The 25,875-nt window shown below is 37.1% G+C and overlaps 1 protein-coding gene across 5 annotated transcripts in view; it reads right to left on the bottom strand.

The window, feature by feature from the left end:
- The window catches only part of FOLH1B (folate hydrolase 1B), a 69,069-nt gene that overhangs the window by 16,853 nt on the left and 26,341 nt on the right, over positions 1–25,875 (bottom strand). For all 5 annotated transcript variants that reach the window (XM_010384318.2, XM_010384322.2, XM_010384320.2 and 2 more), the window contains 7 exons: positions 23,193–23,286; positions 14,814–14,912; positions 13,522–13,607; positions 12,034–12,153; positions 9,528–9,610; positions 7,524–7,587; positions 1,913–1,980 (listed from right to left, as the gene is read on the bottom strand). In XM_010384318.2, coding sequence (XP_010382620.1) covers positions 1,913–1,980; positions 7,524–7,587; positions 9,528–9,610; positions 12,034–12,153; positions 13,522–13,607; positions 14,814–14,912; positions 23,193–23,286 — 614 coding nt within the window. The remainder of the gene's footprint in view (positions 1–1,912; positions 1,981–7,523; positions 7,588–9,527; positions 9,611–12,033; positions 12,154–13,521; positions 13,608–14,813; positions 14,913–23,192; positions 23,287–25,875) is intronic.

Below are 25,875 nucleotides of genomic sequence, written 5' to 3' on the forward strand. Positions count from 1 at the left end.
GTTGGTGACCTTTGGATGGAGCTTTTTCTTTTCTTTTTTAAACAGTCTAGCCACTTTTCTGCAGGGCTGCTCTGTTGTGCTGGGGGTTTGACTCCAATCCCTAGTTGCCTTAGATTTTACAGTACCTGGAGGAATCATCAGTGAAGGCTATGAAACAGCAAAGAATGCAGCCTGCTCCTTACTCTGGGACCTCCATCCCAGAGAGTCATAGACGTGTTGCCGGCCTGAACAGACCTGTAGGAGGTTGGTGGAGACCCCATTGGGAGGTCTTACCCAGACAGGAGGAAAAGGATCAGGGACCCAGTTAAAAAAGTAGTCTAGCTACATTTTTGTAGAGCAACTATGCTGTGGTGGGGGTCCACTTCAGCCCTTGGTTGTCTTGGACACTCCTAAGTCTGAAACCTGGAATGGCTAAGTCACCCAAATAACAAAGATGGTGGTCTGCCCCTCCTGGGAGCTCCATCCTGGGGTGTCCTAAAACCTCTCTCAGCCAGAGAACACCAGTGGGGGTAGCCAGAAACCCTGGTTGGGAGGCTCCACCCGTTGATGAGGAACGCAGCTGGGGACCTGCTTTATAAAGCAGTCTGGCCACATTTTTGTGGGGCCTCTGTGCTGTGCTGGGGTACTGCTTCCACCCCTAGTCATCTTCGGCTCTCCAAAGCCTAAAGGTTGGAATGGTTAAGCCACCCAAACAGCAAAGATGGCAGCCCACCCCTCTATCTCCACTCCCAGCTCCCCCCACCACCCAAGAGCTCTTTCCCAGGTAGGCGCAACACTGCTACCTGTGGCTGGCTGGAAATCCAAGCCCGTGGGTCTTATCCTGTGAGATGCTGTAGAACTGGGGCCTGCAGACCATTGCGGCTCAGGCCCCTGAATTCAGCTTCTTTTTTATGGGTATGTATGAGTGTCTAACCTCCTGCTTTGCTGGAGTTGCAGCTGCTTTTGCCATGAAGCCTGGAAAGCTGGAATATCTAAAGCTCCTGTGTCTCCATGCATGCCTGAGTGGCTGCTCTGCTAAGACTCCATGCAGCTGTGTGTCAGACTGAAGGCCCTGGTGGGGTGGGTTCACAAGGGTATCTGCTGACCTAAGGGCTGCAAAGATCCATGGAAAAAGCATGGTTTCTTGGGGTTGCACATTCACTCATCATTTTCCTGGATGGGGGAGGTTCCCTTGACTCTGTGTCATTTCCGGGTAGGCTGTCATTGTGCCTTGCTTTTCTCCATTCTCCTTTGGTTGGGTTGTTTCCTTGATTAGTCCCAATGCGAGTACCTGTTCATTTCAGTTGAAGGTGCTGTATTTACTTGCCCCTTCCCTTTCTCTTTGTGAGAGCCACACACCATAGCTGCTTCTAGTCAGTCATCTTGGTGACTCCTCCATTCCATTCTTTTGAAACCAAAGCTTAATGGCATTTAAATTTTATTTATAATCCCTATCTGAAAAAAAGTAATTGTGGTCTCATCTAGCCTCTGTTCCTGGAAGCCAGCACCCGGTATTCTTATGAATATTCTTTCTCAATCATTTAGAACATTTAATGATTCCTGTGTCCTGAATTAATTGGTATCACTATACTGAAGAGTATGAACAAGTTTTTAAATTAAGGAATTGAGCCATAGGACCAAGTCTTGGTTCGGCTACTGTACAAGTTATGTGTGACTTTGGTGGCCAGTGTTCTTTGAGCTCAGTTTCACTGTTTTAAGAATGGAGATGGTAGACATGATGCTACTCATGGGCTACCTCACAGTGGTGTGGTGAGAAATAAGGCAATCTGTATAAACAGTTTACTAGATGTGATGGTCTGTGGAGATGGGATGTCATATTTGTTATATGAAAAGAAGACAATAAGTTATAAAACAACACCAATGTTTAACATGATAATACCTCAAGAAAACATCACTCGTAGAACTTATATACCTCTTTTGTTAGGTTGTATACCAAGCTGTACATCAGTGGTGTACAATCAACTCTCAGAGTGTAGTTTCCTGAAAAATAAGAATAGATTTTAAAATTTAATTTCTTTCTGTTATTATTTTCTTCAAAGACCACTGCTAACTTCCTAGCCAGAATGTTGTTTTAAAACCAGATTTCAACTATAACTCTCCAATGGCTTCCCACCTAACTCTGTAAATTCCATCATCCTCACCAAAGCCCACAGTGCCATATATGAAACCCCAGGTCACCTCTCAAAATCTGCATTTTACATTCTGCCCAAGAATACTCCTCACCATCTTTGGACACACTACCCTTTCAGCCTGGAACAGTATTCTGAATTATATCTGCATGACTTAGTCCTCCTCTGGTCTAATGTCACGTTTTCTGAGAGATTTCCCCTATCACCCTACCTAAAATAGCACTCTGTTACCCCCTAATTTTAGCCACTCTCTCTTTTAACCTTGGCTCATGTTTCTCCATATTACTCATCTATTTAACATAAAACATATTAAGTACTTGTCTTTTTTTCATTGGCCCTCCAACTAGACGATAAGTCCCCTGGGAGAAGGTGCACTCTTTTGTTTGCTGCCATACCCCAGTGCTTAGAACAATCCTAGAATTTAGCATTTGACCAATCAATATTTGTTGGGACAATGAATTTGTGAACCAGGTGCTCTTCTTAGAGTTTCAGTCCCCATTCCTCAGGAGGTCAAGGGCTCGTGGTTGTGACAATCAAGTGAAGCACCCAGGAGAGGTGTTCTTGGGGAGCCAAGACAGCACAGGGAGGGGTTGCTGACTTAGGAGGAGTTTTGGGGGAGGCAAGTCAAGACAGCATCACAAACTTGGAGAGCGGACTCTTGAACTGGGTTTTCTAGAACCGGGACACAGTTGGGGTGGGGGTGGGGGGGAATGGTATTTGCAGCTAAGGGCATAGCCTGTGCAAATGCCCAGAAATGTAAAAGCACATGAAACACACAGAGGATGGCAACTAGCTTTTATCTCAAAGCCTAAGATCCATGCTTGAGAACAGTAAAAGTTGAGGCTTTTAAAATAGTGACACCTCAGCAGACTTGTTTATGGAACTTAAAAATTTGATATTAGAATTCTAAAATTCATCTGGAAGAATAAATATCTACAAACAGCCAATGTGATTTTTAAAACAGAAGTGCTTATAAGAGTGGAAATGGGGAGGGGAATAGTTTGGCAACATTTATAACAATTTAAATGCACATATCCTAGAACCAAATAAATATACTTGTAGCTCTCCACTCTCTCCTCACATTATACAGAAAAATCATGCAAATAAAAGAATATTAACTACAACAAACTGAAACAATCTGTCCAGCAGCTAGAGAATTGATACAGAATTTGTCCTATTAAATACAATGTAGATTTTTCTTGTCTGGTGGTAGTGTTCGTTTTTTAAGTGAAACAGATATGTGCTGATATGGAAAGCTTTTCATAACGTGTTGCTGAATGAAAAATGCAAGTTGTAGAACCATTTAGCTGTAATATATACCAAATACCTGTACAAGGTGGTGAGAGACAAAAGAGTGTAGTGGTTAGAAGGGTAAAGTTGGAACAGACCAGTCTGATTTGAGTCTAAGCTCAACCCTTCACTAGCTGTGTGACCTTGGGAAAGTTACTTAACTTCTCTGAGTGTCAGTTTCTTCTTTTATACAAAAGAGGTAATAAAAGTATTTACCTACTTATCTCAGAGAGTTATGGTGATTACTGAATAATTTTTGTACATGTAAAGCATCTGAGATAGCACCCACTACACTCTTGGTGCTTTGTGGAGCTAAATTCTATATATTAATGCCGACATGATGGAAACGCCCAAAACTGAGTACAGTAGTACCTTTGGAGAGAGGACTAAGTTTGAGAGTAGTTTGCATTGGGGAGTTTTGCTTTATTTGTAAATTTTACATTTTAACATTAGAAATTTCAGAATATATGATTATTGGTATTATTTGAGAAAGAAACATTAATACAATGTAAAAATATAAAACAAAGTGAAATGAATGGTGTCCCAATCATATAGTGCCTCCTGTCCTTTGTTCTCGATTTTGAAAATTATAGAGACACAATGAAGCAATTTCAAGCCAGGGATGACATAAGTAGCAAAGCTTAATGAGCTTTTAAAATACATTAAATTATCAAATCTTAAAAAACTATGGCCAAGTATGGTGCCACACACCTGTTGTCCCAGCTACTTGGGAGGCTGAGGGGGGAGGATCAATTGAGCTCAGGAGTTTGAAACCACTCCGGGCAATACTACAAGATCTCATTTCAAAACAACAAGAACAAAAAAGAAAAAACAAACAAACAAAAAAACTATCAATAAAGACAAGGTTATTCTACATTTCAAGAAAATATATTTGGAGTATTTATTCTTGGTGGGCAAATATATATATATATATATATATATATATATTTGACCTTATTATGTGTTTTAAGTAGGTATAATGATATTAATCTAAGTTAACTTTTTTTGATGTTTACTCTGTGCAAGGCACAGGTCTGGGAGATTTGCAAATGATTTTTTTTTTTTTTTTTTTTTTTTTGCCCTTACAGGAGTCTTTGAGATAGGGGCTCTTAGAAGTTATATTTAGAAGTGAGAAAACTGAGGCACAAAAAGTAAGTAATTTGGTTCATACAAATAGGAAGTTGCACGGCCAGGAATGAATCCAGGCATCTGACGCCAAAGGTAGGCTCTTAGCCACTACCCTAAGAGAAGGAGAAAAGAATAACTAAATACACCGTGTAAACTAACTTTCAGAACAGTGTAGCTCAGAGGCACTGACAAAGAAGAAAATGAAGGTTGGGAGCTGTGTCTCAGACCCGTAATCCTAGCATTTTGGGAGACCAAGATGGTTAGATAGCTTGAGCCCAGGAGTTTGAGGCCAACCTGGGTAATATGGTGAAACCTCATCTCCAATAAAAATACAAAGATTACCTGTTGTTTCCTGACTTTTTAATGACTGCCATTCTAACTAGTGTGAGATGGTATCTCATTGTGGTTTTGATTTGCATTTCTCTGATGGCAAGTGATGATGAGCATTTTTTCATGTGTCTGTTGGCTGTATGCATGTCTTCTTTTGAGAAATGTCTGTTCATATCCTTTGCCCACTTTTTGATGGGGTTGTTTGTTTTTTTCTTGTAAATTTGATTGAGTTCTTTATAGATTCCGGATATTAGCCCTTTGTCTGATGAGTAGATTGCAAAAATTTTCTCCCATTCTGTAGGTTGCCTGTTCACTCTGATGGTAGTTTCTTTTGCTGTGCAGAAGCTCTTTAGTTTAATTAGATCCCATTTGTCAATTTTGGCTTTTGTTGCCATTGCTTTTGGTGTTTTAGACATGAAGTCCTTGCCCATGCCTATGTCCTGAATGGTACTACCTAGGTTTTCTTCTAGGGTTTTTATGGTATTAGGTGCTGGAGAGGGTGTGGAGAAATAGGAACATTTTTACACTGTTGGTGGGATTGTAAATTAGTTCAACCATTACAGGAAACAGTATGGCGATTCCTCAAGGATCTAGAACTAGAAGTACGATATGACCCAGCCATCCCATTACTGGGTATATACCCAAAGGATTATAAATCACGCTGCTATAAAGACACACGCACACGTATGTTCATTGCGGCACTATTCACAATAGCAAAGACTTGGAATCAACCCAAATGTCCATCAGTGACAGACTGGATTAAGAAAATGTGGCACATATACACCATGGAATACTATGCAGCCATAAAAAAGGATGAGTTTCTGTCCTTTGTAGGGACATGGATGCAGCTGGAAACCATCATTCTCAGCAAACTATCGCAAGAACAGAAAACCAAACACCACATGTTCTCACTCATAGGTGGGAACTGAACAATGAGATCACTTGGACTCGGGAAGGGGAACATCACACACTGGGGCCTATTATGGGGAGGAGGGAGGAGGAAGGGGGGAGGGATTGCATTGGGAGTTATACCTGATGTAAATGACGAGTTGATGGGTGCTGACGAGTTGATGGGTGCAGCACACCAACATGGCACAAGTATACATATGTAACAAACCTGCGCTTGTGCACATGTACCCTAGAACTTAAAGTATAATAATAAAAATAAAAAAATATACAAAGATTAGCTGGACATGGGCACTTGCCTGTAGTCCCAGCTACCAAGGAGACTGAGGTTGAAGGATCACTTGAGTCTGGGAGGTCAAGACTAGTGAGCCATGATTGCTCCAGGCACTCCAGCCTGGACTGCAGAGTGAGACCCTGACTCAAAACAAGCCAGCAAACAAAGAAAAAAACAGAAAAAGGAAAGGAAAATGTAAATGCCAATGTAACTCCATCAAGGTCTCACGCTCCAAGTGTTGACATGGCAAATTTACTAATACACTAAAGAAAATATTCTAAAAAATCCCCCCTTCATTCATTTAGTCCTTTATTTTTTGCAACCGTGCCACAAATATTTATTTAATAAGACATTAGGAATCCAGGAGTGAATCAGCAAGATACTGTCTGTTCCTTGTTAAAGAATACAGTCTATTACTTGTAAAACAAATAATTAATAATGACAGTTATGAGTGCCACAAAGACATGTCTTCCCTGAAAAAGCAACATTTCAAAGGAAGGTCTAACGATAAGGATTAAACAGGTAAAGAGGTGTTGCAGAGCAATCTGAGTGTAGAGAACAGGAGTGCAATGGCTGGGATGTTGCATGTGGTCAAGATACAGACATATTAGTGGAGCTGGACTGTAGTGACAATGGACTCTTTCATTTTCATGGAAATCAATCTGAGATTTCCTTTAGTTTGGTCCTTTGCTTATTAAAAATATTTCCATTCTTCAAAGTCAGCCTCAAATGCCTATCCCATTTCTCAAGCCTTTTCTGAAGTTTCTATTATTCTCTCCTCTGAACTCCCAGAGTGGTTTGATCCTACCCTTTCTAAAGTACCTGCATATAATTATAATTCAAGATTGATTTTGTATATTATCTATACTGAGTGTGCCACCACACCCAGCTAATTTTTGCATTTGTAATAGCTATGGGGTTTTACCACGTTGGCCAGGCTGGTTTCGATATCCTGACCTGAAGTAATCCACCCACTTCAGCCTCCCAAGTGCTGCGATTACAGGTGTGAGCCACCGCACCCCACAAATGATACTTTTTCCTACATCATTCTAAATTATAGAACCTTTAGGTCCCTGGCTTAATCATTCAACAGATACTTACTAATTTCCTGCCATATATAAAAAGAAATCGGCCAGATGAAGCTAATCAAAGAATGCTGCTTTTCTGAATTAGTACTCTATACTTCAAAGCAAAAAAAAAAAAAAAAAAAAAAAAAAAAAAAAAAAAAAAAAAAGTAAGAAAAGAAAACAAAAGGAAAAGGAAAGGAAAGAAGAAAAGAAAAACTTGCTCACCTAGGCCTCACCCAACTCTCAACTAGGGTTCACACACTGCTTTCTGTCAGAGGTTGCAGTAGACTCCCCAACCACATGTTAATACATAGCCTTCCTTGTTAGTGCATAATTTATTAACTAGACTGCTGCTCCTAGTTTAATCACATCTTTTCTTATGAGACCAACAATATTCACCTTCTATAGATGAATCAGCATTAATATAAGCCACGCCACGCTCTTGAAGGAGTCTTGAATTCTCCTATAATAAAAAGGAAAACGATAAAGTTATAACCCACTCTCCCTCCTCCACAAAATGCACATCTACATTTAACAATTTAACGCATGTAGACTTCTAATTGAGCTGATCCATATTAATGACAAATTTGACATAAGAAATTCTCATAAAAGAGCTGCTTTGAAAGAATTTGAATCAAGATTACTGGTAGGAAACAACAAGCAAAACTTGTTAAAAACTAATATTTAAGATGAAACTGTCCATATACTTATGGTAAGTAGAAAGGAGTTAATTTCTTAACCATACTGTAGTTTATCCTTCAAAAAATTTTCTTAGCAAACATGAATGACTTGAGACTTTTCAGTGAAGATCTTTCTATAAACATCTCATTATTTAAGCAGAAAATCTTATCTGGTTCATATAGAATGAAGGTATTTTAAGTTTATGAAATTTCAAGTTAAATTTCATATTATGAAAAATAAGTGAACTTAAGTCATCGCCTGACCACGAAGTCAGGTTCTCCTGTAGGATGGCACCATCTCCTGGTCAATATTGGTAATTGCACATTTTTAAAATAACACATAGCAAAAGTTTTTTTGAGATATCATTGTGGATTCTGAGTCTTTAAAATATGTAATTTCCTAAGCATTCTGACTATAAGATAAAAAATGAAAAAAATGCACTGTAAGTGAAAAAAACAATTTGAAAGACACAAATCACACCATCAAAATATTTAGGTTCTTCCAGATATTGGCATAATTCTTTCTTATAAAACTTTGACTAGGTCTACAAGAACACCATTTACTTTTTCAAAGAAAATTAAAGTTTACTGGGCTTCACACAGTATCTGGAGCATGACAGGAGCCAATAAGTATTTACAGCATGACTGGAAATTAATGGAATAAATATTGACCTTGCATATATTTACCTTATAGCTAATGTTTCTGTTATATAAAGCCAACAATACATGCAGGTAAAAGTACTTTTCAAAGGGCTTAGTAAATATTCGGTGGTGGAAATTTCTGCCTTACTTTTAACATAATTTAATATAGAGAGAGTCATTATGAATTAAGAAAGATAAATGAAAAGGATACCTCACAGCCAGGCGTGGTGGCACACGCCTGTAATCCTAGCACTTTGGGAGGCCGAGGCAGGCAGATCACTTAAGCTCAGGAGTTCAAGGCCAGCGTGGCCAACATGGCAAAACCCTATCTTACTAAACATACAAAAATTAGCCAGGTGTGGTGGTCTGTAATCCCAGCTATTTAGGAGGCTGGGGCAGGAGAATCGCTTGAACCAGGGATGCTGAGGTTGCAGTGAGCAGAAATCATGTCACTGTACTCCAGCCTGGGCAAGAGTGAGACTCCATCTCAAAAAAAGAAAAAAAGGTATTTAGCTTTAGGAGATATTTTGGAAAGTGTAATAGAATCATGATAGAAATCAAACATGATACAGGAGAATTTGACTTCGTGGTCAGGAAATAGAGACAATTTAACTTCATATTTTTCATAAATGTGAAATAGTTTCATTCCCTTCGAATCAGAGAAGAGTCTCCATTTAAATGGCATGTTTATGGGAAGATATTCACGGAAAAGTCTGTTAGGTCGTTCATGTTTGCTAAGACAATATTTTGAAGAACAAACTGCAGTATGGTTAAGAAACTGACTCGTTTTGATGTTTGGTTTCTAGCATATCTGCTTATTTACTCTCATACTCCCAGGAAATAAAGATAATTTTGACAATTGACATTAAGTGGCTCTTAAAAGTTCAAACAAAACTTAGTTCTTTAGCAAGAGATTTTTATTGCTGATTTTTGAACAAGAATATGTTGCTTCAGGTTTTGGGGGAAAAAAATTTTTGAATATTTTCTTATTATATTCATTTCATATTTTTACGTGCTTGGCAAATAAGTCCTGGCTAATTTATTTTATAAAAATTTATATTATAGCAAATTATCAACTAACCTCTGCCCATTCAGTAGAGCCAAGAAGACCAAATTCTTCTGCATCCCAGCTTGCAAACAAAATTGTTCTTCTGGGTCTCCACCCTAAAATATATGTGTATATATAAATGCTAGAAAAAAATTCATAATGTACCCAGGACACTACCAAGCCCAGATGGAAAAAAACAAAACAAAACAAAAAAAAGTCATTGATTGTTTGGGAAGGGCGAATTGTGGTAAAAATCTTTACTTACGTAATTTTCTTTTGTAAGATTTTAAAAGTTGTCAATACAAAATAGTACAATTACATAGAAATGGGGGGAAATGTGACAGTAAAGATCTTGCAAGATCATAAAACAATCTAATAGGTTTATAATAATTGGCTATGCATAGGAAGTCATTGGTGGTCTGCAACTGCCTAGAACAAAGAAAGAAATTTCTAGATGTGTTCGGTCTTCTGAAAGCAGATATAACTGAAAGAAAATCCTTTAAAATTCTTTCCTATTGTTCTGACATCAAATAAACAATTGTTCAATATCAGCTGGTCATATGATTTCACTCCATTCTCTGCCAGAATTAATCAATAAGGGCTCAGTTAGCAACAGCAATGTTTGCTGTTGCTGAAAACCACATAATTCAATAGAGGGGTGATGTGTCTTGGAGGTTATAAACACTGACCTTGGAGTTAAGGCAAGATCTTGTTTCAAACCCTGGTTCTCTCACTAGCAGCACGACTAAGGGAAAGTTATTCAAACCTACTAAACTTCCATTTCTTCATCTGTATACCAGGAACAAGAGAGTAAAGATGAAGACACCACTTGATTGTGGGAGGATTAAATGGAATAATGTTTAGAAAGCACTGAGTAGGTGCCCCAAAAATTGTGAGTACTCATCATCTTAGTAAATATTCATGTGTGCTTAAGAATGTATATACTATAGCTGTTGACGCTAGTCTTTTGTTTTTGTCAATAGTGTTATTCAAATTTCCTATTATTATTCATCAGCATTCCATTTCTTTGGCATATTTTGTAATTGTCACAGTGATGTTTTGTATAGTTACCACAGGGATTTCCTAGCAAAATCATGAAACATTTTTGTAATAAAATTGAACACTACCTACTTCGTGAATTATGTAAATTTAGGTCTCCATTGTTTTGTTTTTTGTTTTTTTTTTTCAAATATAAGATAGCTGTGTAGAAAAAAGAACTGAGCACCTTTACATTTCATTTTAAATAGAGACATCATGGTTTTGTGGACTGGTAGTCAGAAATTTGAGTTTAAACCCTGATTCTCTTATTCTGCCACATGCTAGCTACATAATCCTGGGGAAACTACCGAATTCTCTAAACCTTGGTTAACTTATCTGTTACATGAGAAGATAAACAAATATGTCCTCTCCCTAGTTGCTATGACTTCAAAGTACATAGGACATATAAAAACAGTTTCTCAAAAAAAGTAAATACTATGCAAACAACATATATTATTGTTTTTATTGTAGCTACAAATATATAGATTATATTTTACAGCCCCCAGACACCTTGTTTGCAGGGTCAATAAAGAGAATGAACTTCCTGCTCTCAATGTGTAATTATTATGTTAAAGAGCAAACATTTGAACTAAATTTTACTTTGGCTATCATATGAAGATTCTAAAATGGCTAAAGTGATGATGTTATGAGTATAAACCTAATTTTGGTGAGAGCACACCAGTGCTCAGGGTATGAGAATACAGATTCCAAACTTTTGACAGAATCCCATTACACCTAAGACCAGTATTTCTCTGAACAGAACATCTATCTCCTTAATTACTCCATACATTTAACCTGAGGTCTGGGGTTAGAAGAGACTGAGGAACGTCTGCTTACAGTCTCTAACTAGGAAGCTTTGGCTTATAATCTAATTTCAGTGTGTTTTCTCTAGTGATGTAACCTATCTGCATCTTCTTAGTTGCAAAGAAAAACCATTAACAGTATAATTCCTTTATTTCAGATTATCACTTAATAAATAAATATCAATAATATAAATGTTATATAAATAAATGCAAAAATAAATAATATAATTAGCCGGGCGCGATGGTTCAAGCCTGTAATCCCAGCACTTTGGGAGGCCGAGACGGGCGGATCACGAGGTCAGGAGATCGAGACCATCCTGGCTAACACGGGGAAACCTGCCTCTACTAAAAAAATACAAAAAAACTAGCCGGGCGAGGTGGCAGAGGCCTGTAGTCCCAGCTACTCGGGAGGCTGAGGCAGGAGAATGGCGTAAACCCGGGAGGCGGAATTTGCAGTGAGCCGAGATCCAGCCACTACACTCCAGCCTGGGCGACAGAGTGACTCCGTCTCAAAAAAAAAAAAAAAATAATAATAAAATAAAAAAATAAATAATATAATTAACCAACCAATATTAAAAATTATATTGGTATTTTTACCAAACACATGTAATGGCTGAAGTAGTATTTTTATACTCCCTTTACCGAAGACTAAACTGAGACTCAGATAGATTGGCTTTTTCGCTGTTGGTTTGTATTACCTTCCTTTTTCAGCGTTCCAAAGCTCCTCACAATTTCATGAACAACAGCTGCTCCACTCTGAGGGTCAATACCACCAAACACCCATGAGTCCCGGTGACCTCCCAGAATGACGTATCTGTCTAGAAAGCATCGATACAAGACTATTTGTCATTTTGGGTCAATAAAAGAGTAAATTGCAAATAACTCAATAGCATCTAAATACAAAGCACTCATTACTCAAAAAAAAAAAAAAAAAAAAAAGGCTAGATTCCCTAAGATTTGTGAAAATATATTATTTCTGATTTTAATATGTGTTTCTGCTATCTGAGAAAGCATAAATGTGATAAAGCAAATATATATTTCAATGTATTACTATGATTATAAGTACTACATATAAGTAATTAAGCTGAATGTTACCCTTATTCACATTTTTTGTAATTCTCTATTACTCCTCTCTTACCTAACTTACCACTTTCTAATATATTCAAAATAAAGGAACATAGTGGCCACATAAGAAGTTCTCCAATTCCTATTCTTTCTATTCAGTTTTTAAGGTATAGCTCAAATATTTTCTCCCTCTATGAACCTTTTTTATTTTCTATAGAAAAGGGAATTTCTCTGCCTACCCAGCTCTCAGGAGTAATAAAGCATTGATCACCCTTAAGTATATGGCTCCCTTCACAAACTGTGAGCTCTTTGTCTCGGGTCTGTGTCTTCTTTTGTCTCCCCATCTCCAATGCTTATCACAGAGCTGGCACAAAATAGGTACTCAGTATTATTCAATAATAGCCACTTATATACTACTTAGTACTCATTAGAATATGCAAACAACAAGGATATCAATATTCTTGATCTAAAATAAATCACTGCTTGTAAGAAACATGCATTTAATATGTTTAACATACATTTAATAGTATCTGTTTTGGTAAGAAATATAGAACCAAATAGTTCATAAGAAACTGAGGCTTCATGAACTAAGACTATGTATAAAATGTATTAATTAGTAGATCATCTGAACTTCTATGGAAATTATATGTCCATATATTTTATCAGTGGCTTTAGTTGTGGAAAATAAAACTATGCAAAGGATTCATTAATATAAGATTACCTTAATTTTCTAAGAGTGTGATTTTTATATAGATGTCTATAGTTATCATGAAGATATTTCCCTATGCAAAATATATAGTAAAAAAAAAATTCAGAAAACTCAGAAAAAAACACATCTTTCCCTACCCTGCTTCCCTTGATCCTTTAATTGAGGCCTGAACAATTTATCATTCGCCTTGGTCATCTGCCCAGCCTAGCACCAAACATTCACTTTTCTTCACCACCTGTACCACAATACAAAATTATTTCATATTTATTTATTTTGTTTTTAGGTGAGTTCCACTGGTTTTCTTTGCTCGTTTGTTTGTTTGTTTTGATTCACTTTGCACTCCCAGAGGTTGGCAGTATCCAGCACATAACAGTTAGTTGATCAATATTTGCTAAGCAAATGATTCTTTTACCTGGTTCCACTGCTCCTCTGAGAGTACCTATCACATTGTAAATTCTTGTCACTTCACTGGTAGAGTGGATGTGCATCTTGACTTTTCTAATGCAAAGATAAAAGACATTCTTTAAAAAAAAAAAAAAAACTGGTTAACAGATTAACACTATAAGGGTTAAGGGAATTTCCCCTCTGCCTTTGAAGGTTCAAATCTGGTAAAATAAACTGAAAATCTATTAACAGGAGAAAAGGCATACAAACTTATTAACACACCAGTGTATACAGGAGCCAAACAAAATGTGAGACTCAAACAAAGGCCAAATAGCTGAAGTTTAACTGGCACCCTCTTCACAGGGGAGGGGGAAGTGGAGGACTGCAGGTGGTTTTGAGGGGTGGTAAATGGTTTTCAAGAGAGTTAAATGGACCGGAAGAGCAGGCAATAGTTTATAAACAATTCTCTTTGGAACTTGAATGGAACTAGGGAACAGTCAACAGCTTGTGACAAGGCCTGTGTAGATAAAGTGGTATACCTCAGTCTTCCTTCCTATTATATGAGTTCAATCTTCCCTGGTCAGTAAAATTTCAGGGAGGGGAAGAAAAGTCATTGTCTTCCTTCTGCAGGGGCTTCACATAAGGGAACTTCAGAGAGAAACTTCCACTCAGCTCTTGTAGGGTGAAGTAGGAGGTCAGAACTATTGATTCTGAAGCTGCATCTAAGGACTTTTATCCTTTAGATCAAAGTGCTCAGCATGCCAGAACACCATACTTCGGGTTATCCATTTTCTGAGTTCCAACAACACCCATAATTTTTAAATCTTCAATCTTGTTTAAAGATGTCTAATTGTTCACAGGCAAAAATTACACTGGTTCTAACTTGCAGTTTTGTTTCCTGCTGGTATTACATAAACTTTACTTTTTCTGTTATCCTCTATAGTATTTTTTCCTTTCTTTCTTTCTTTTTTTTTTTTTGAGATGGAGTCTGGCTCTGTCACCCAGGCTGGAGTGCAGTGGGGTGATCTCAGCTCACTGCAAGCTCCGCCTCCCGGGTTCATGCCATTCTCCTGCCTCAGCCTCCCGAGTAGCTGGGACTACAGGCGCCTGCCACCACGCCCGGCTATTTTTTTCTATTTTTAGTAGAGACGGGGTTTCACCGTGTTAGCCAGGGTGGTCTCAATCTCCTGACCTCGTGATCCTCCAACCTCGGCCTCCCAAAGTGCTCATATTACAGGCTGTGAGCCACCGCGCCCGGCTGAGTAATTTTTTCTTTAAGGCTCTGCCTTAAAAGAGTTAAAATTAAAATAGTCTCTTAACTGTGTAGAAAAGTTTCCAGTAAAGCCAGGTCCAACATTGTAGGGCACTCTGAGACTTCCTCTCCAGCTGCTATCTGGTGGTGCTGAGCCACCCATTTTTCTGTTGGACACAAAAAAAACATGATTAGCCACAAAAAAAAAAAAAAACCCTGAAGTAACACATTAAAATGTTAATGGATTCACTTTATTGAGAAGCTGCTCATAACATCTTTAATGAGTGCAAAGTGCTTTGAATATAATATGTCATTTAAACCTTATCACTATTCTGAGGAATTGCTTCCTCCACTTCACAGATGGGGCACAGGAGGCTTACAGATTAGATAACATGCCCAAAGTCATGCAACTAGTAAATGGTATAATTAAGATTCAAATTATTGATAAGAATTTGATCTGTGTTACCAGTAAATCTAAACGTGCTTTCCAGACATGTGCTGAAGAAAGAGCTTGATGTCTAACTCTCTGAAATTTTCCATTGTTATTTGTCTCACTGGTATATAGTTATTTTTTACAAAGTACTTTCATACACATCTACTAAGAAGACAGGAAGATCCTTTCTTTTGAAAGGATTTCATTTCAGAAGCCCCTAAAAACTTCACGCTATTTTTTAAAATTCAGAAATAAAGATTCGGGCACACCACTCAGTGTATGTCATGGTCCCTGGTTATCTGTCAGCAGGTGACTGAGAAAGAAAACATGGTAATGTTTATGAAATGGTGGGGTTCTTGTAGTTTCACTTCAACATATCTGCCTTTACTGTATTAAGATGTTGGATTAACTCATTCTTGATTGGGGCATGTAAAACAATATACTTTTACTAAATAGCTACTGAGAGACAAATGTGTTTCCAGACAAACTTAAAAGACTGTTCAAACTGAATAATCTCTACCTTAATTGTAACTACATTTTTATAAAAATTCAGCTGTAAGGCAAAAACAGACTTCTTTGGGCCTACCACGGGCATTTTGTTCCTGTTAAATGAATATTCCACACCTTAAACTGAGCTCCACATAAATAATGGCCTGGAAAAATAAATGTCATTATCTGATATTATACTGAGATGTTTAGTTCTGAAATCGAAAGTGGAGAATTTCAATCTGTCCTTTATGGCTTTCTCTGTGGTCACACACCCTTGTGCACTCCAGGCTGTGCAGTGGAGCACGCTTCTGCTGTGTCCTGTTTTCTTCTGTGCCTGTACATAGGTGCTTGTTCCCTGTCTATGTGTTTGAGGAAATGTGCATAGCTCAACTTAACCTAGAATCTACTACACATGCAATAAGAAAACAAGCAATAAGATCACTTTCTCATGTAAAATTCATTAGAATTCATATCTCGTTTTAAAATGCTCTATCAACGTGTAAATAATCCCTCTCTCTTTTCCCTTTTTCACTAAGGAGTTTGGATATTAAACATAATTTCAAGTAATGTATTATAAAATTTATTTAAACTATTTACAATAAAATGCCACGTATAAAGCATCAAGCAACATGAAGAGGCATTTTACATTGGTAGAAAGCATAATACAGTCAAAACAGCAGAGTATTAAATATACAGAAAAGTTGCAAAAGTCAAGTAAAGAATATACATACACTTAATTATACATAAAATATTGACACAGGAGGTAGAAAGAAATTATTTAAGCAGATAATGGGGGCAACAGAGTCCTTGGCAGAGTTTCCCTTCTAACGAAAAGCAGCCCAAGAAATTATTATTATTTTTTCTAACAAAAAGCAGCCTGAAAAATGTAGCTGCAAACGTAGATTAGCAAGCTGAAAGTGCAGGGGAATGCCGGCAGCTGTGCCAATAGAAAAGGGCTACCTGCGATCAGGTGCGGTGGTTCACGCTTGTAATCCCAGCACTTTGGAGGGCGGATCACCTGAGGTCGGGAGTTCGAGATCAGCCTGACCAACATGGAGAAACCCCGTCTCTAAAAAAAAAAAAAAAAAAATTGCTGGGCGTGGTGGTGGCACACGCCTGTAATCCCAGCTACTCAGGAGGCTGAGGCAGGAGAATCACTTGAACCCGGGAGGCAGAGACTGCGGTGAGGCGAGATAATGTCATTGCACTCCAGCCTGGGCAACAAGAGCAAAATTCTGTCTCAAAAAAAAAAAAAAAAAAAGGCTATTACCTGGGGGCCAGGCATGTACACATGGAGGGTCCATCTTCCCTGTTTTTGTTACCACATGCACAGTAACAGAGAAATGAGCAACATGGCGCAGCTCAGGCAGAAAACTTACCTGAATAATAAAAGATTAGGGTGGGGCTACCAGAAATTCACACCCTATGCAAATGGCACACCTGGTCTAACCGGTTTTTCCATGACTTACATACATCAGACATCACCTCTTCACATCTCATCTATAAAACCCTCTGCATTTTGCAGTGGACCAGCAGCATACTTTTTTCCAGGACCTCTCTCTGAAGCAGAGAGCTATGCTAATATACTATAAACTAATAACATCAGTTGCTTTGGGGGTGTAAATGGATGAGAGGAAAACTTTACTATAAATCCCTTTGAGTTGTGAACTTTGTAAATGTATTTCCTTTTCAAAATAAAAATTAATAGTCCATATTCCCATAAAACAATACAATATAAAGCCATGATTGTAGTGTCTCCACAAGGACAGGTAAACAAATGACTAGAAGAGAACATAATAATAGTTAGATATAAGAATCTAATATACCAACAAAAAAAAAATACACATACATGGAGAATAGAAGTTTCAGTTGAAAAATGTTACTGAGGTATAAATCTCTTTAGGTCCTTTTCTCACTTTATAAATAAAAAATAAATTCCACAAATATTTAAAAGTTGAATATAAAAATTTCAAACCACAAAATGTCTCTGAACATATTTGGTAGACTGTAGATGCCCAGTAATTAATGTATAGACAGTATTGTTTATAATTCTGTATCTTGTAGTATATCAATTTTGATTTGACCATTTGGAGAAGATTTGTTGTCTACTATGTTTAAGGCACTGTGTTTTATTCACTAAAAAATATAAATATATACAAGACTCAGTCTTTCCACCAAAGAGTTTATAAATCACTCAAAAGAAAATACATATAAAACCAATCATAATATAAAACAGAACATGACAGATCAAAGGTAAAGTTTTAAAAACTGTGGACAAAAGAAAGCTTGATTCAGCTTGTGAGATCAGGAATTACTTTCTAAAGAAGGTTTCACTTGATCTGGATTTTAAAGGACGAATAAGGGCCGGGCATGGAAAAATGAGGGCGAAGAGCATTCCAGGCACAGAGGTGGGCAAGCATAGAGCAAGTGTAAGGCATGATGACTATTCTGGCTGGGATATAAAATGGCTAAGTTTCCTTGAGAAAGAAATTGAAAAATAGTGTAACTCAAGTGCACATGGAACACTTTTCATAATAAATCATGGCTGTAAAATGAGTCTGGATAAATTTAAAAGGTTGAAATTATACAATCATTTTATTACTCATATACTTCTTTTACTAATCCAACCACAATAAAAGGAATTTAGCAATCAATAACAAAAGTAAATTTAGGAAATTCACAAATATATGGAAATTAAACAACTAACTCCTAAATAACCAATGGGTCAAAGATGAACTCTCTGAAATACAATTTAAAAATGCTTTGAGATGAATGAAAATGAAGACACAACGTACCAATACTTATGAGATGCAGCAAAAGCAGTGCTTAAAGGAAAATGCATAGATGTAAACACCTATATAGAACAATCGCAAATCAGTAAGCTAAACTTTCACCTTAAGAAACTGGACAAAGAAAACTAAACTAAACTCAGAAAGCATAAGAAAGGAAATTACAAAGATTGAAAGAGAAATAATAAAATAGAGAATAGAGAAAATCAATGAAACAAAGAGTGATTCTTTAAAAAGATGGATTAGAGACTTAAATGTTAGACCTAAAACCATAAAAACCCTAGAAGAAAACCTAGGTATTCAGGACATACGCATGGGCAAGGACGTCATGTCTAAAACACCAAAAGCAACGGCAACAAAAGCCAAAATTGACAAATGGGATCTAATTAAACTAAAGAGTTTCTGCACAGCAAAAGAAACTACCATCAGAGTGAACAGCCAACCTACAGAATGGGAGAAAATTTTTGCAATCTACTCATCTGACAAAGGGCTAATATCCAGAACCTACAAAGAACTCAATCAAATTTACAAGAAAAAAACAAACAACCCCATCAAAAAGTGGGCAAAGGATATGAACAGACACTTCTCAAAAGAAGACAGTTATGCAGCCAACAGACACATGAAAAAATGCTCATCATCACTTGCCATCAGAGAAATGCAAATCAAAACTACAATGAGATACCATCTCACACCAGTTAGAATGGCAATTATTAAAAAATCAGGAAACAACAGGTGCTGGGGAGGATGTGGAGAAATAGGAACACTTTTACACTGTTGGTGGGACTGTAAACTAGTTCAACCATTGTGCAAAACAGTGGGCGATTCCTCAAGGATCTAGAACTAGAAATACCATTTGACTCAGCCATACCATAACTGGGGATATATCCAAAGGATTATATGTCATGCTGCTATAAAGACACATGCACACGTATGTTTATTGTGGCACTATTCACAATAGCAAAGACTTTGAATCAACCCAAATGTCCATCAGTGACAGACTGGATTAAGAAAATGTGGCACATATACACCATGGAATACTATGCAGCCATAAAAAAGGATGAGTTTCTGTCCTTTGTAGGGACATGGATGCAGCTGGAAACCATCATTCTCAGCAAACTATCGCAAGAACAGAAAACCAAATACCGTATGTTCTCACTCATAGGTGGGAATTGAACAATGAGATCACTTGGACACAGGAAGGGGAACATCACACACTGGGGCCTATTGTGGGGAGGTGGTAGTGGGGAGGGATAGAATTAGGAGATATACCTAATGTAAATGATGAGTTAATGGGTGCAGCACACCAACATGGCACATGTATACATATGTAACAAACCTGCACATTGTGCACATGTACCCTAGAACTTAAAGTATAATAATAATAAATTTTTAAAAAAATTAACAAAATTAGCAAACCATTAGTTAGACTGACCAAGTTAAAAAGGGAAGACTGTAATTACTAAAATCAAGAATACAGGAGAGTACATTACTACTGTCTTTACCTAATTCCTACCTTTACCGCAGTGCCTGAAATATAAAAGTCATTCTATAAATGTTCCTTGAGTAGTGGGCTGTGAGAAGCCATTAAAGGTCTCCTGAGCAGAGGCATAAGAATGAGATAACACCATAATCAATAGAGGTGGCTACTAAATGCTTGTTTAGTTGAGTAGAGAGTAAATAGTGTTTACCAAAGTGTCTTTTGCATCAGACATGAATTTGGGTCCTGGCTCTCTCACTTACTCTCTGAACATTGGTTAAAATGAGTATCACAATACTAACTCATATAGTTGTTTTATACGTTAATTAAGGAGATGTATGTAAAGCATTTAGCACAACAGTAAGTGCTAAAGCGTAATTAGCACTCCATCCAGGATACCTGCTATTACTGTTACTATTGGCACTATAATTATCATCCTAGAAGTTACTCTAGAAGGCAAATTAAAACTGCATAATCACACTGTGTTTGGTATATATGTAAAGAAAAATAGGAAAAAACATACATGGTGTCCCCTTTCTCCCACTCAAGTCAACATAAAGTTTTTACCATCACTCACATTTCATCAATTTTTTATTTTAGTTGTCAGCATTCTTGGGTCATTATATAACTTTATATCTCTCCTTATTTTCTCACACGTGTATTAATAAACTTTTATTTCATGATATATTCCATTTGTAAGACACTGTCTTTTCTATTTAATGCACAATGCTAAACTGCTACCCACTTGAGAGAACCTGAGAGTTGAGTAGCTTGGCACACTCCCAAGGTACATGTGCAAAGAGAGTAAATTTTCACAGTGAAATTCATAAGCAAACCATATGTTCTTTAAACAATTTTTAAAAACTAAATTACACTTATATGGACTATTTCATTATGGCTTAGAAAGTGGATAAATAGAAATGCCTATTTTTAATTATGAAATTTTGAATGTAAAATGCACTTTTCCATGAAAGTTATGTTATTAACGGTGATTGTATTTATAAAATGGCTCACAGAGGCTGACACAGTAATGTCAGATGAATTACATTTGTAATTTTTCAATCAGGTAATTCCATTATACAATCAGAGCACAGCTGATATTGACCTAGTGAACCAGACCAAATTGTAAACATTTAAATAAATCTCACATCTAATTCCATGATATTATGCATCCTTTTTTTCTAATTACAAAGATAATACAGGTTCATGTTTTACTTTTTTTTTTTTTTTTTTTTTGAGACTGAGTGTCACTCTGTTGCCCAGGCTGGAGTGCAGTGGTGCGATCTCGGCTCACTGCAATCTCTGCCTCCCAGGTTCAAGTGATTCTCCTGCCCCAGCCTCCCGAGTAGCTGGGACTACAGGCAATCACCACTATGCCCAGCTAAGTTTTGTATTTTTAGTACAGACGGGGTTCACCATGTTGGCCAGGATGGTCTCCATCTCTTGACCTCATGATCCACTCGCCTCGGCCTCCCAAAGTGCTGGGATTACAAGCATGAGCCACAGAGCCCAGCGCCATGTTTTAAATTTTTATATAACTGAGATAATACTCTCTCTATATATATAGTTTTGAAATTTGCTTTTCTTCACTCAATAGTATATCATAAGCATTTTTCTATATTATTAATTATTCTGGTACAACATATAATATCTTTTAATCACTTCATTTACTATCATAGTCATTAATGTATTATTTGAGTACATATCAATTGTTGAAGATCTGTGTTGTCTACAGTTTTCCACTATTACAACTAATGCTAAAATCAGTTTTATCTTTTAAATATCATGAATATTTAGTCTTTATTTATACATATTTTTAGGCAAATGTACAGTCTATGGTGCTATCAAAAGTTGTGCCTGTGTCCTGAATCTTAAACAATGTAGTAAAGTTTATAGCCCCAAGGAAGAAAGACCAGGGTACTTTCTCAATCTGCCCTTAAATTGAACAGATGCGTCCTACTCCCCAGATGTCCGGCTCCTCACGTCTGAAACTGAGTGCCTTGTCCTAGGTCAAAAAGTGCTTCCTCATACATATTGGAATAAAATGATTCAGAAATGCTTGAACTCAAAGAAGAAAAGGGACTAACTGGCCAGATGCTTTGGTATCTATCAATTTCACTTTTTCGAAAAGCCAGTGTTCTCTCACCTCTAAAGAATAATGGTGGCTGGGCGCGGTGACTCACGCCTGTAATCCCAGCACTTTGGGAGGCTGAGGCGGGCGGATCACCAGAGATCAGGAGTTCAAGACGAGCCTGACCTGCATGGTGAAACCCCATTTCTACTAAAAATACAAAAATCAGTTGGGCATAGTGGTGGGCGCCTGTAATCCCAGCTACTCAGGAGGCTGAGACAGGAGAATTGCTTGAACCCAGGAGGTGAAGGTTGCAGTGAGTCAAGATTGTACCACTGCATTCCAGCCTGGGCAACAGAGTGAGACTCTGTCTCAAAAAAAAAAAAAAAAAAAAGGGCATGGCAATGGGAGAAAGAAGCACAGGAAAGAGGAAACAGTTCCAATGCCAGGTTAAGCGGAACAAATCTGGGAAAGTTTTGATAATGAAAGCAGAAAGTTTCGATAATGAAAGCAGAAGGAGAAGAAGACTAGAGATATAAACAAAATGGAAGCGGCTCTCATAGTGTATAATTCTGGGTCCTCTCAGACTTAGTCAGAGGAACACATGAGCAAGAGATTTACTAGGGAAAAGCATGTGTGGAAAATGAGGAGAGAGCTAGGGAACCCTGAGAAAACCCTTAGACTGCAAGGTAGGTCTAATGTTGAATAAAGGAAAAAGGGAGGAGGAAAAGAAAGAGGAGCGTTGGGTGCAGCATCTATTTGAGCCAGGCTATCAGGGAGTCCCTGGGTTAAACTTTTGCATCAGAGGAGTCCAGTGCATTCCAGAAACAGGCCTGTAGTAGTATCCTTGCCACACTCAGTCATTGCCTGAGAAGAACTACAGGAAGCATGGTCTTGACACAAATAGAGTGGGGTTTCAAAGCACAGCGTCTGGAGCAATTGATCAATTAGGCTCCCTGCAGTTACATATCTGAAAGGCTCATTTTCATGGCTGTCATACACTAGATACTCATGTATATACTAAATTCCAGAACAGAAGCACTACTCTATTTTATAGTGATAAAATTATAAGCAGCACCCATGTTGGAAAATTTAAGTACTAAAAAATGGAGATAAAAGGCTAACATTTGAAAACTATCAATAATGAAAATTACCCAAACAGCCATCCATTGTTTCTTATAAACTTACTCTAGGAGCTTCTGTGCATCATAGTATCCAATTGGATGAACAGGAATACTTGGAAGACCAACAGCCTCTGCAATTCCACGCCTATAAGCATATTCTGAGAAAAAAAAATTGCCATACTTCCAGTAAAAACTCAGTTTCATTCAAATGGTTCTCTGTAAATCACATTAAATACATTCTAATGTCACATTTGCTAGAATTGTTAAAGTAAAACAGATTAACAGTTCAAATATTAGCGAGAATGTGGAGCAACTGAAATCCCCATACATTGCTTGTGTGAATCTAGTCTAAAATTACACAATCACTTAAGATAACTCTTTTGAAAAGCAATGTCAAGCAGAAATGTACACTATGGCACAGCAATTCCACTCCTGGGTATTTACTCTAGAAGGATGAGCACATGCCCACAAGAAGACGTGTACAAAATTGTTCATAACAGTCACATTTATATTAGCCAAATATTAGACAAAGTCCAGGTTTCTAACAGAAGAATGAATAAACAATCCATAGTATAATCCCACAATGGAATGCTACTTAATCATCGAAAGAAAAAAACTAATACATACAATGTGATGGAAAATCTCAAATTACTACACTGAAATAACAAAGCTTTAAAAAAAAATCTACTGTTTGATTCCATTTACTTGAAGTTCAAACCCAGGCAAACTAATACACGATGCTAGAGATTAGAAAGTGATTGCTTCTAGGGGACACAGAGAAAATTGACCAGAAAGGGTACAAAAGAACTTTCCAGAGTGATGGAAATGCCCTTATATCCTATTTTTAGTAACATAAACACATGCAATTTGCAAAATTTATTGAACTGAACTCTTAAGATCTATGTATTTCATTGCATGTAAACTCTACCTCAAAATAAGCACACACATTCTATCATTTCTTTAGATTTAAGAAAAGTTAGAGCTGTTTTTCCATTTTTTTTCTGATGTTTTTAAAACAATCTAATAAGAAACTTAGGGCCGGGCGCGGTGGCTCAAGCCTGTAATCCCAGCACTTTGGGAGGCCGAGACGGGTGGATCACAAGGTCAGGAGATCGAGACCATCCTGGAGAACACAGTGAAACCCCGTCTCTACTAAAAATACAAAAAACTAGCCGGGCGAGGCGAGGTGGCGGGCGCCTGTAGTCCCAGCTACTTGGGAGGCTGAGGCAGGAGAATGGCGGGAACCCGGGAGGCGGAGCTTGCAGTGAGCTGAGATCCCGCCACTGCACTCCAGCCTGGGTGACAGAGCAAGACTCCACCTCAAAAAAAAAAAAAAAAAAAAAGAAACTTAGGTAACTGCAAATCCTTATTCTTTTTATGCATAAAATGACATAATGATATGTTGTGTGGGATTTGTTTTCAAATTCTCTAGAATAATAGCAAAAAATTGGAATGATAAACAAATAAAACAAGATTGACAACATGTTGATAACTGTCTCTACTTTCATATATGTTAGAATTATGCCATAATAAAAAGTAAAATTAGAAGGAAAATGAAAATGTATAGGGCACAAAAAAATAATTCAATAAACATTGGTCTCATAGAAATAACATAATTTTCCCCCTAAAATACCATCATTCAAATTTGAAGAAAATCAACAGAAACATTCCAGTTAATCTCATTTTATTTTCATTATTTTGACTTTGCATAACTAATAAAGCTTAGGTTAAGCTGCATTTTTTAAAACTTGGAAATAAAAAGGTGGAGTAAATAAAGTTCAGGTATATTTGTGTAATTTTACTATAGGGTAATATGTATCATTTTTTAAAAAAGAAAAAAAATTCTGACAATATATAATGTTCTAAGATTTACAAAGCCAAAAAAAAAAAAAAAAAAAAAAAAAAAAAAAAAAAAAAAACATATATAACCTTTACAGGAGTCTATGATTTAAGAGTAAAACCAGATGAAGACGTAAATGTCACAGATAACTTGGCAAAGTATTTCACACAAGTTTTAAAAATTTAGTTAGCTTTAAACCACACAAACTTAATGATCAAAGATTTTTGTAAACATTATCAAATAGTTGAGCACATTCAAAATAAATTAGCTCCCTTTGTTAATGTTTTACAGGGGAGCCTTTCAGCATAGGACTAGTATGTGGACTCTGTGAGCCAGACTGTCTGAATTTGAATCCAACTGCTCATTTAGAGGAGGGGTGATCTTGGGCTGACTTCTAGTCTCACTTTCCTCCCCTGTCAAATAAGACATAATAACATCCCCTAGCTTTAGGGTTGTTAATGCAAGTAAAATGCTGCCATTTAGGAAACATTCTTTTAAAGTTATCTCTGTTACCTTATAGCAATGAAGCAATATGCATTTCCTGGGCTCTATATCCTAAATTGGCCATTTAACAAGTTTACAGAACTTCTGCTCTCCTGTCCCTTACCCACAACTGTGAAATCCAAAAACACTGTGAAATCTGTAAATCTGGGGGGAGTTTATTTAACAGCAAAACCTGATCTGAGCTGAACTCATTTGAAAGGAAAATTCGACTTGAGCAGACATAAGCCTGTTTATATTCCTTATTCCCCACCCCCCACTTACTACTTAGTGTAAGTATTCATACACTCTGCAGCAAAAATATTTATATGCTTTTTCCTCATATTCTGTCCCAGGCCCCTACGTCACTGTTATGCAAGTTATGGTATATGTGTAACACCATAATGTTTTTTAAATATCTGAAAAA

This window comes from Rhinopithecus roxellana, chromosome 15, assembly GCF_007565055.1.
Source record: "Rhinopithecus roxellana isolate Shanxi Qingling chromosome 15, ASM756505v1, whole genome shotgun sequence".
In the NCBI taxonomy this organism is placed as follows: Eukaryota; Metazoa; Chordata; class Mammalia; order Primates; family Cercopithecidae; genus Rhinopithecus; species Rhinopithecus roxellana.